Source organism: Cryptomeria japonica, chromosome 1, assembly GCF_030272615.1.
Source record: "Cryptomeria japonica chromosome 1, Sugi_1.0, whole genome shotgun sequence".
Taxonomy (NCBI): Eukaryota; Viridiplantae; Streptophyta; class Pinopsida; order Cupressales; family Cupressaceae; genus Cryptomeria; species Cryptomeria japonica.
Window position 1 is genome coordinate 178,634,937 of NC_081405.1, and position 11,728 is coordinate 178,646,664.

An 11,728-nucleotide genomic window follows, 5' to 3' on the forward strand; every position below is an offset into this window, starting at 1 on the left:
ACCTGATGATGCCCTCTAACTTCACCCTTGTCATTATCTTAATAAAAGACGAACAACAACCTAAAGGTAAGAGCTTACTGAAATCTGAGAGTTAGTATAACCTTAGCTCTGATACCATGTTAATTTTGTGCCCTAGATCAGTAATCAGATTTATGTCTTTTAATTATGCCCTAGTTTGTTAATCCGATTTGTAATATTTTATTAAACCATAATTCAGTAAACTCAGAAATGAAGGAAGTAAACAAGAGACACACACAAATACCCTGGGAAAACCTTCAAGGAGGAAAAACCCAGCATTAAAGACCCACGGGTCATTATATATTCTCCCTTAATATCACAAATACAATACTTAGCTTCCTTTTCAGATCTGATCCCTTTTGTATGATAGATCTGCACTTCTAAGCTCTTCAAGTCTGCACCAAAAAGACCTATGTCCTCTTGGACAAGTTCGCACAAGCCTAGACAAGTTCGCACCCTCCTTGTGTAAATTCGCACCTTTTACATGCAGAGCTGATTCGCTGAATGCTTGAATGAGTGAATTGTATTTGCAAGATGTCTTTATTTATGTGTCTTAGCCTTTATTAATTCAAATCGGCCTCCTCCTTTTTTGGCGCCAATATATTTATTGTGGCGTGGAGTATTTAGGGTGGCGTGCAAGTATAGGGCTGGGCTCAATCTTGGGGGCACGTTACCCTTTAGGATAGGGCCCAGTCCTAAATGGGTTCGGATGTTGCCTTAAGGCAATCTGAACCCATATTGACCTAGTTAAAAACAACACTAGGAAGGCTTGCACCATGGAGAGATCTACAAGTGTCTAATGGGTACAAGGCAACATTCCTTAGACTCTATCCTGATGATGATTTGTGAGATATTATTACAAAATAGTTCATAGAATTTGCAAATGGAAATGGTCCAAGTGTTGATACTCTTCGTCATAGATTCAAGAAGGATGCTCATAGTTGGTGGTACTTCCATGGCACATGCTTCCAAAACCTACAACCCCTCGCTGTCAAAGTTTTATCACAATTAACTTTAACTTTAGTCTTTAATTAATTAAAATTTATCACAAGTTTTATTTATAGTTTACTTTTGTTGTTTGTAACTAGGTCTATATATGGGTTTGGATTGCCTTAAGGCAACATCCGAACCCATTTAGGACTAGGCCCTATCCTAAAGGGTAACGTGCCCCCAAGTCTAAACCCAGCCCTATACTTGCACGCCATCCTAAATACCCACGCCACAATAACTATATTGGCACCAAAAAGGGAAGGAGGCCGACTTGAATTAATAAAGGCTAAAGACATATATAAATAAAGATATCTTGCAAAGACAATCAATTAAAGTTCAGCGAAGTAGCTCTGCATGAAAAGGTGCGAATTTACGAGGGTGCGAACTTGTCTAGACTTGTGCAAAATTGTCCAAGAGGACATAGGGCATTTTGGTGCAGTCTTGAAGCATGCAAAAGGGGCAGATCTGATATGTAAAGATCAGATTCAGAAAAGCAAGCTAAGTATTGTATATTGTGCAATAAGAGTGAATACATAATCTGAACTGTGGGTCTTTAATGCTGGGTTTTTCCTCCTTGGAAGTTTTCCCAGGGTATTTGTGTTTGTCTCTTGGTTCCTTGTTTTATTCCTGAATTTACTTGATTATAGTTTACTAAATTACAAATCTGATTAATAAACTAGGGCATGATTAAATGTTACAAATCTGATTACTGATCTAGAGCACGAATTTAACATGGTATCAGAGCTAAGGTTATGCTAACCTTCAGATTTCAGTAAACTCTTACCTTCAGGTTGTTGTTCGCCTTTTATTAAGAAAATGACAGGGGTGAAGTTAGAGGGCATCATTGGGTCCTCATCAAGGAGTCATTCTTTAATTTATTAAAGATTGTGGAGATTCGAGTGAAGAACCAAAGAAGGAAGTAACTGATATTTCTCCTTTCAGATTTTCAAATCTCTGGAATGCAAAGTATATACTGTGGAGTCATTACCTTATTCAAACCTTCAGAGTTGTTGATTTTCGGAATTGGTCTAAACCCTAGGTTGGTATATATTTCATGATTCTTGACCCTTGATGTGATCCGATCCAATTTTAATAATGATTGAATCTTTGATGGTATGGTAGATTTATTTAGCTACTAGACATGCAACTACTATTTTGTATTGCTAACAAAATCAGTTGTATTCCCACCAATCTTCAAACCCTAGCTAACTGTGCTAAGGCACATCAAGAGGAGATTGCGAATTATGGCTTTTGAAGATAGAATGCAAAGATAGCTTCTTTTGAGAAGCTTTTGGTTCCAGTGTCAGTGTTATCTAAACATCAACAGGTGTATTTTTTAAATTCTTTATTAACTTTGTGATGAGAAACTTTATGATAATTGAAGGTTAAGTATTCCTATTGAATATATGGGGTTTCTTTGTCAAGTTGTAATAATAAAGGTTTCATTATCAATATTTGCTTCTTATGGGTTTGTGCTTACTTAGTTTTGTAAAACCCCTGTTGGGTTGTGTGAAAGGAAAATAATATTCTCTTTGAATTAACCCGTGTTGGGCCAATCATGTTCTGAGGTTCCCTATGACAGGTGTTTATCCTTGTAGGTCTACAAGCAAGTTTGTGCCTGTGTTATCCCGAGTTACCATCCTTATATCATCCCTGTTGCATTCGAGCTCATGTCATTAAATGTTGTGACAAATGCAGTCTTATCATGCGTCAGTTATCTGTTAAAATAACTGCATGACAGGTTGCTTTCAGTTATTTGGTTATAATGATGCTCTTTCCTACATAGTAGAAGTTAGAATGCATTGTTGTAAATAGCATATGTAGGAAGAGTGAAAGATGAACAAGTCAGTGCTCTCCTTCTGTGATTAGCATTGAGATCTCTTCAGGCTGAGGTAAGCTTTTCACTCATTAATTTCTTCTACTTCCACCAAAGCTGAATATAATTAGGATCTTGTTCAGCAAAGTAAGAAGATTTTGTTCTACTTGATATTTATCAATCATATGTATGTAGTCATGCTATATCTTGTGATTGGGTTTCTAAGAAATCTAAATTTCAGTTGTTCAGTTTGAAAGATGATTTGGCTTATGTATTTTTCTTGCTTGAATCTCACGCCTGTTCTCTTTTATAAGTATATAAGGATCCTTTTAGGCATGGTTATTCGGATGGGAACTAGGTTGTATCTCAGCCTCTCGGGGTTAAAGATGAAGGTTTTCTGAAAATTCACCTTGCAAAAGGTGAAAGTAAGAGAAAAGCAAGTAGCATCTTCAGTTGTATATGATTTTTGGTTCCTTTATTGATTCTTATTTGATTAAGGATTAAGAGGGAGTCCTATCTTCAATAAAGACTTAGTATTAAAGAATTGACAATCATTTGTTAAGTCTAGGGTTTTGTAAAGTTCTAACTTCCTTTCTTAAAGTATTTTGGTTTTTGATGTGATGATTTAACTCTATTCTCATCATTGGAATATAAGGAATAATTAGCGCAAGGATCTAAATTTATTGTCTTCTAGGATTAGAAATGTGTCAAGGATCTAACCAAATTATTCCAAGTCAAGTATACTTTTGATATTTAGAATAATGGATTGTAAACCTTTATGAAAACTAACATAAAGATTTAGGATGTCTGTAGCAAAGTCTGATTTTGCAGATCCATCTGAAGACAAGCAGCTGATTGGTGGATGCCTCAGCTAATTCATGATCAAGGTTGAAGCATGTTGTTGCTGCCAAGCATATCTTGTTGCATTTTGAAAATCTCAAATGATTGTGAGCAAAAGACTGTAATCACCTCAGAAGGCTAACTCAGATTTTGAAGTGTCTCAAATAAGGGAAGTCACTTCAATCTCCTGTTGTAACTTGAATACCCTATGATCTCTTAGGACTACAGCAAACAGTCCTCAGTCACGCTGAGTACTGCTGAAGCTGAATTCATTGGAGCATGAACTGTATCAAGGAAATTGTGTGGTTTTTCAAATTCTTGTTGAATGGTTTCTTATAATTATTTATTATCAAAATCGCATAGAGATACCTGAAAATTCAATGTCTTATGGCAGGATAATCTTGCGTTGCAAATGTTCTCACCAAGTCTTTTGAAGCTTGAGTACTTCAGAAGATAGACTTGGAGCTCTGAAGAACACTGCCTTGATTGAGAAAGAGTCTCAACCTCAATGATGCATTGTGTTTCATCAACCACCCTTTGCGGGTAATGTAAGGTGGTAGTGTAATCTTCTCAGGGAGAAGAGTAATTGTTACCATCCTCTACGAGCAATGTAAGATGGTAGAAAAGATGGAATTTCATCCTATGCTTGTGTGCTGGATGGAAAGTGTACTAGATAGAAGATTATGTTTATTCATTCTTTGCTTGTGTGCAAAATGGAGGACTATGGTTTATGTAACTTCATTCTATGCTTGTGAGCAAGATGAAGGATTATGATGTTACATTCTTCTCTGAGAGAAGATTGAAATGGAAGCTCTTCATCATTCTTAGCAAGCAATGGATGGTGTATATGCGTGATAGATATCATGGAAAGAGTCCATGATGTGCATATATATACTTGTGTTTATTCATGTCTTGCAAATGTACATGATAAAGTTCTGGATTCATCCTCTACAAGCAAGGCAAGATGAATATTATAAAAGGTTCCATGATGAGTTACCATTATGTGATTTGGTTACTTATTACTTATGGTTACTAGCTACTTGTTGTGATCCTCTCTAAGGAGTGCTGGCTGAGTTCAAATTACAGATTGCACAATGAATGTATCAGGAAAAGTACTTTGGGTATCTACTTCAACTTGGGCTCTGCAGTGATCTCTTGAGCATGTAGAAAGCAATCTTTCGTAGCATTGAGCACTGCAGAAGCTGAGTACATTGCAGCATCTGTTGCATCCAGAGAAGCAGTGTGGCTTCGCAAACTCCTCGTTGGATTATTTGGTCAAGCTAGTGGTCCTACCACCATTCGTTGTGATAATCAAAGTTGTATAAAGATGTCAGTAAAACCTGTGTTCCATGACCGGTCCAAACATGTGGAAACGCACTATCACTTCATTCGGGATATGGTGCAAAGAGGCGCCATTCAACTAAAGTACAATAGCACGAATGAACAGGTTGCGGACATCCTTACCAAACCCTTATCCAGAGTGAAGTTCGAATACTTCAAAGACAAACTTGGTATTGTGGAAAACGGAACCCTGATTGAGAGGGAGCTCCAATCTCGGTGACTCTATCTGCAGCACTTTGATCATTCTTTGCTTTTGTGCAAGAATGAATTGAGTCCAATCTAAGCTTGTGTGCTAGATGGATAATTGTAATTATGTATAGACCCACTTGTGTATTACACTTTCTATGCTTGTGTGCTAGAACCATCCTATGCTTGTGTGCTAGGTGGAAGATGTAATTCTATGCTTGTGTGCTAGATCCATTCTATGCTTGTGTGCTAGATGGAACTCTAAAGGTTCAGATTATGTATTCTCTTCTTCCCTAGTTAAGAGGGAGTGTTGTTTGTAACTAGGTCTATATATGGGTTCGGATTGCCTTAAGGCAACATCCGAACCCATTTAGGATTGGGCCCTATCCTAAAGGGTAACGTGCCCCCAAGTCTAAACCCAACCCTATACTTGCACGCCATCCTAAATACCCACGCCACAATAACTATATTGATGCCAAAAAGGGAAGGAGGCCGAATTGAATTAATAAAGGCTAAAGACATATATAAATAAAGATATCTTGCAAAGATAATCAATTAAAGTTATGTGAATTAGCTTTGCATGAAAAGGTGCGAATTTACAAGAAGGGTGCGAACTTGTCTAGACTTGTGCGATATTGTCCAAGAGGACATAGGGCATTTTGGTGCAGTCTTGAAGCATGCAAAAGGGGCAGATCTGATATGTAAAGATCAGATTCAGAAAAGCAAGCTAAGTATTGTATATTGTGCAATAAGAGTGAATACATAATCTGACCTGTGGGTCATTAATGTTGGGTTTTTCCTCCTTGGAGGTTTTCCCAAGGTATTTGTGTTTGTCTCTTGGTTCCTTGTTTTATTCCTGAATTTACTTGATTATAGTTTACTAAATTACAAATCTGATTAATTGTTACAAATCTGATTACTGATCTAGGGCACGAATTTAACAACTTTGTCTTCATAGGTTGCTAGTTCATCTGCATCAGAAAGAAATTGGAGCACATACTCTTTCATCGACTCAGTAAAGCGCAATAGATTGCAATCAAAAAGAGCGGAGAATATACATCTTCTTCCACACAAGAAACATGACTACAACCAAGGGGAAACGAAGATGTGGGATATAGAGCCAGAGCATACTAATTTGGATGCTTCCGCTTCTCAACTTGTTGCATTTGATTCCTCGGATAGCGAACAAACTTATAGTGCAAGTGCAAGTGGCATTGGCATTGGTTCATCTAATGTCAATGTCAATGTCAATGATGAGGAGGATAAGAAGGATGAGAATGATGATGATGAATTAGAGAATCCATTTGATGATTAAACTTTAAATTGTTGAAAGTTGAAACAATGATACTTGAATATTTTGATATTAAAATTGATGTATATGATGCTATGATCATGATGCTATGATTACATGTTTGTGTTGGTTTTGTTGTTTAGCTTTATATGATGCTATGTGACATGCTAATCTTAATTCATGCTTATTGATTGCATATATATATATATGTGTGTGTGTGTGTGTGTTTTTATACTAACGAACCCAAACCCCTTTTCAAAACTTTGTCGTACCGATTCTTCGAACCCAAACCGGCAACTTAGATGAATTGAAGAATTTCAAACATTTACTAAGTTTCTAGGAATTATTACTTTTCATTTTCAACCTTCAAAGTTGATGTTTCAGTCTTAATGTTAGAGCATACCCATTCTCAAGCATCTGCTTTAATATTATTATTTTTGTCTCCCCAAGACGCAAGTTCTATTTCTATAATTGAAAATGGCATAACATGATGTTTCTTTGAATATCTGAAATGAGGAGACTAAGAATGTGGGAAAAAGGTTTCAAGGATGGTAAAAAATTTCTGGGATGGCGATGGTTGGGGTGCACTATTAAAATAACTTAAACAAAATAAAAGCAAACAAAATTTTAAAAAGCAGATATAATGTGCTGCAATTGGAATGACAATCCTCCCCCTTTTAGGTTTTTATCAAGCACCACTTTAACTATATGTGTGTGTGTGTGTGTGTACACTAGAGCAAGTTGTCCAATCTGGGAAAAAAAGGAGGTCAAACTTCCCACATCCCCTAAAACCATAGACTCCAAAAACCTCATGAAATTGTGAACCAATCAAAAATCTTCTCACTTATCTGAAACCTAGACACAAAAGCCAAGGCATTGGTATAATGCATCAAAATAAACCTGCATGTCTATGATCAAAAGATTGCAAGACCCAAGATTTTGGGAATGCATAAACACTCAATTATAAACTCTAAAACCCTACACCCCAAGTCTACTCTCTAAAATCCACCTAAATAACATAAAATCCTACTCCTGGCCCATTCATGGGATTTGTAAGATGAATTTGAGCGAAGGTGAAAGATGCTCAGTAAAGTGGGAAGTACCTTAGCAAGGATGGTATAAAGCAAATTTTGATGGCACATCAAAAAGTAATCCTGGATTATTGGGTGAAGGCTTTGTGATCAGAGATTAGATGGCGAACATTTTGGTGATGGGAGCCCAAAAGCTTTCACAAGGTACGAACAATGAGGCAGAGGCTAAAGCGATGTTATTGGATGTTCAATGGGGGTTACAATTGGGTATACAAAACCTACATCTAGAAGGTGACTCACAAATTATTACCAATGCAATCATCAAAGGTGAAGCCCAAGCATGGTATTTAAATAAATTTATTTGTAAAATAAAAAGTGATTTAAACTTTTTCAGAAACTACACCATCTCACATGTGCGACGGGGAGGCAATGAAGTTGCTGATGTATTGTCCAAGCGGGCAATATCATTTGAAGAAGTGGACGAAGCACATGTGGAAGATTTCAGAGATCTGGAGGAGGATGACGTGGGGGGCTACATACAGTGGGGTGTTTAAATGCATTTATATAATAGTAAGGCCGTGAATTTGGTGATGTGATCGAGCATTATTTATAATTGTCTGGGCCCAATTTTAGATGCATCTAGTGGCGGTGGTTGCTGAGGTGTTGAAAGGGATGGAGGCTACATTTACATTGTATACCTCCAAGCAACAATTGGCATTCATGGGTGATGTCTCTGCAAAGAGAATTAAGTATTTTCAAGTTCAGTGATGATGCTTGTGCAAATAACAGAGACGTTTAAAAACTATGCATAAATATAGACCGAATGTGGATGTGGTTTCAATGGTGTTGGTCTGGGGGCTGGAGTTGAGAGAACAAAGGAGGTCTTGGTTCAGGTGCTGCAAAAGTGTGTGGAGGACGACTGACTTTGGGGGTTGATGAAGTTGCTGGACATGGCCATGCCTGGGGCAGGGTTTGATGCAGGTGAAGGACTTTATATTGACAGAATTCACGAATTGAGGGAATTGGTACCCTTCATTCGGTGGCCTTTTGGGATGGATAGGGATGAACGCAAAGCAGAAGCGGCAATTGGCTGGGACTCTCTCAAGCTCTACCTGAAAGAGAAAAAGATGGAGTCTCGAGGCACTGAATTTGGTGAACTTGTAATGAAGGAGGGTAAGAGGGAAATGGTGGGAGTGTGGAAATTGAAGCAGAAAAGAAGGGCAGTGGTATGTACTGGTGATGCTGCGGGAGGTGAAGTGTTGAACAATGCTAGTGAAGGCCCAAGCGGACAAGCCCACAGCGTCCCCTAATTTCTGGAGGGGAGGTGTCTTGGGTGCTTTGTGCCGTTTTGTTTTGTTTTTGTCATCACAATGTTAATATATCTGCTGTCGAGTTGCTTTGTAATGTTTATAATTGTTATATGTGTAAATGCAATTGTCTGTGTTGTGGTTTCTGAGGTTTGGGATTCAGGCAGGTTTTAGTTTCGTAGTTTGTTGGTAGGTTGGGGTTCATTTTTGGTGAATTACTGTATGTAACCCTTTGATAGTTATAATTGTTGGCAATTTTGAAGAAAGCCAACTGTTTGATGGTTGTATTGGTGTAATGGCAGGGCTGTAGTTGGTAGATGTTCTAGGTAGTGATCGCCTGTATAATTCAGGCTTTTTGAAAACTTTGATAAAATGTTATGTATTTCATGATACCAAAACAAACAAAAAACTACTACTCCTAAACTTGATGATTATGCATTATCATGATAGTCAAACAATAATCTCTGAAAACTTAGAATGTAGAACCCAAGTTTTTATGTTTGGAATCAAAATTATTTACAATCCCTTGAAATCCTGGCCTCCAAATCCCACATGGATACACCAACAATCTAGATTCCAAAGCCTATCGATCATGCAATATCATATAAGGCCCACTAGAAACTTTCTAGCCCCAGTCTTCAGAATCCATAGGTTTTGTAATCTGCATAAAAATTTACCTATAATCCCTAGAACTTTAGCCTTCAAAGCCCACTCAAACCCAACCAGACACCATAAAACTGTAAACTCCAATGCATAATGATTAAATGAAAGTATAAAAGTCAAACCTACAGCCCTAAAACCCTGGACTCCAGTACATCAACATTTTTTAACTGCATAAAAGTTTAGATAGAGATCATCAAACTCTAGAATCCAAAAGCTCACAAAATTTTGTGAATACACTAAAACACACCAAAAAAACCCTAAAAATCCTACACTCCAAAATTTCAAACCGTCAAAACCCATCTCCAAAGCCCTACGTAATTACATTAAATGGGTTGAAAAACAAAGATAAAAATGCAAAAAACCTGTCACGACCCTTATGCAGTAATTGAAAAATGAGGAATTCCTTACCTTCCAACAACTTGGGCCAGAGTCTTGATATAGAGTTCGATGATTTCATCTCTGGTCATGTTTTCCCGGGGAAGCTCCACAACGATGAACCAGTGCTCGTAGTCGCAGCCATCCTGCAAAATGGTCTCTTTGGGAGGCTTGTTGCTGAAGTCGGGAACACGGTCAGTAAACGATGACGTTGCCAACGACCGGCAACCACTGTTTCCAAGATTTTGCTGGGAAGGAAGTTGCGGGATCGAAACTGCTCCCAGAAAACGTCCACTGCGAAAAAATACAGTTGGTGGCGCTACTCTGCCTCGTACGGCCTGAATGAAGGCCCTGCCTGAATAAACCAATGCCCTACTACCCAACATATTTTCTCCTTCCTTTTGAAAGTAAGCCGCTTTTAAAATTCCATGCATATAACGAACTACACTCCGAACTTGATATGCTCTGTTTTTACTTCGGAGGCTAATAAGGCTGGGTCCCATGAACAGGTTTCCGGATCGACGGTTCAGAGCGTGCGAAAAACGACTAGACGATTGGAAATGCATTGACCGTTGGATTTCGCGGTCGATGTTTTGTCCTTCAACTTATCGGCGCTCAGTTTTCGGGCACGGCTATAGCATATGCACTTCAACGAGTTGCAATGGTTACGTGTTTGTAGTAAGATATTTTTTTAGTAATATATTGGAAAGCAAATAAAAATTTTTATTTTTTTTGTTGTTGTTTAGAAGTAGGTTGATTAATAATTTGAGATAATAGAAAGTGCACATAATTATAATATAGTTATAAAATTATAATAATATCTATAACTAATGCAAACTTTAATAATAACCTTAATTTTAACCTTAACATAATTTGTACCTTCACCCAAATTTTTAACCTAATTCTAACTCTAAATCTAACATTAAATACAACCTTAATCTTTTTTTTTTAAATCTTAACTCTTAGCCTAAATTTTTTAATCTTTTAAGTTAGAAATAATTTGAATCTTATTTTTAACCCTAACCTTAACGCTTATTCTAACCCAGACTCTTATTATAAAGCTAATTTTAATCCTAATCATTATTATAATAATAAATAAGAATTAAGATTAAAGTTATAATATAATTAAGAATTATAAATTAAGTTATAATCATTTCTTTAAATTATAACTGTAAAATTAATAATAACAATCTTAATTCCAATTAATAATTATTTAATGAAAATTTTAATAAAATTATCAATGATAGATTTTTTATTATTATAATTTGGGTAATGTTATTATTAATAAATTATTTATAATTAATATTTTAATCTTCATACAATATTTTTTATTATATTATTGCCTTATATAGATTTAATATTATATGATAAGGATATATAATATTATATTTATTTATGTTATAAATATAATTTAGATTATAAGTAAATATGTTAATAATATTGGTCAATAATATGCATAATATTAAATTATTTACTCACACCTTAATCTCAAACCTTAATCACAAATTTTCTTATATTTTAATAATTTAATATATTTAACCTTACTAATATATTATTATTATATAATTTTATTATTCATTGATTATATATAATTAACATGTTTAATTTTGATTTTCTTTTAATATCAAAAATGTATTTAATCCTAATATAATAAATTTATTTATATTATTGTATATATATAGAATTAAATATATTAATAATATTTATAATATTAAAATTATGTACATCTTTTATCTAATATTTAATTTAATTATATACTATAAGGAAAGGAAGACCTTCAGGATCCAAGAATAAAAACAAGAACAGTAAAAAGCAAAATCAAACAGACTTTGAAGATGCTTCTCCTATGGAGGACATTGTGGGTGCTGAG

At 35.8% G+C, this 11,728-nt stretch overlaps 1 protein-coding gene across 1 annotated transcript in view; it reads right to left on the minus strand.

The window, feature by feature from the left end:
- The window catches only part of LOC131075770 (multiple organellar RNA editing factor 8, chloroplastic/mitochondrial), a 36,877-nt gene extending 26,438 nt beyond the window's left edge, over positions 1 to 10,439 (minus strand). The window contains exon 1 of the mRNA XM_058012657.2: positions 9,892 to 10,439. Coding sequence (XP_057868640.1) covers positions 9,892 to 10,424 — 533 coding nt within the window. The 5' untranslated portion in view covers positions 10,425 to 10,439. The remainder of the gene's footprint in view (positions 1 to 9,891) is intronic.
- Between the last annotated feature and the right edge of the window lie 1,289 nt (positions 10,440 to 11,728).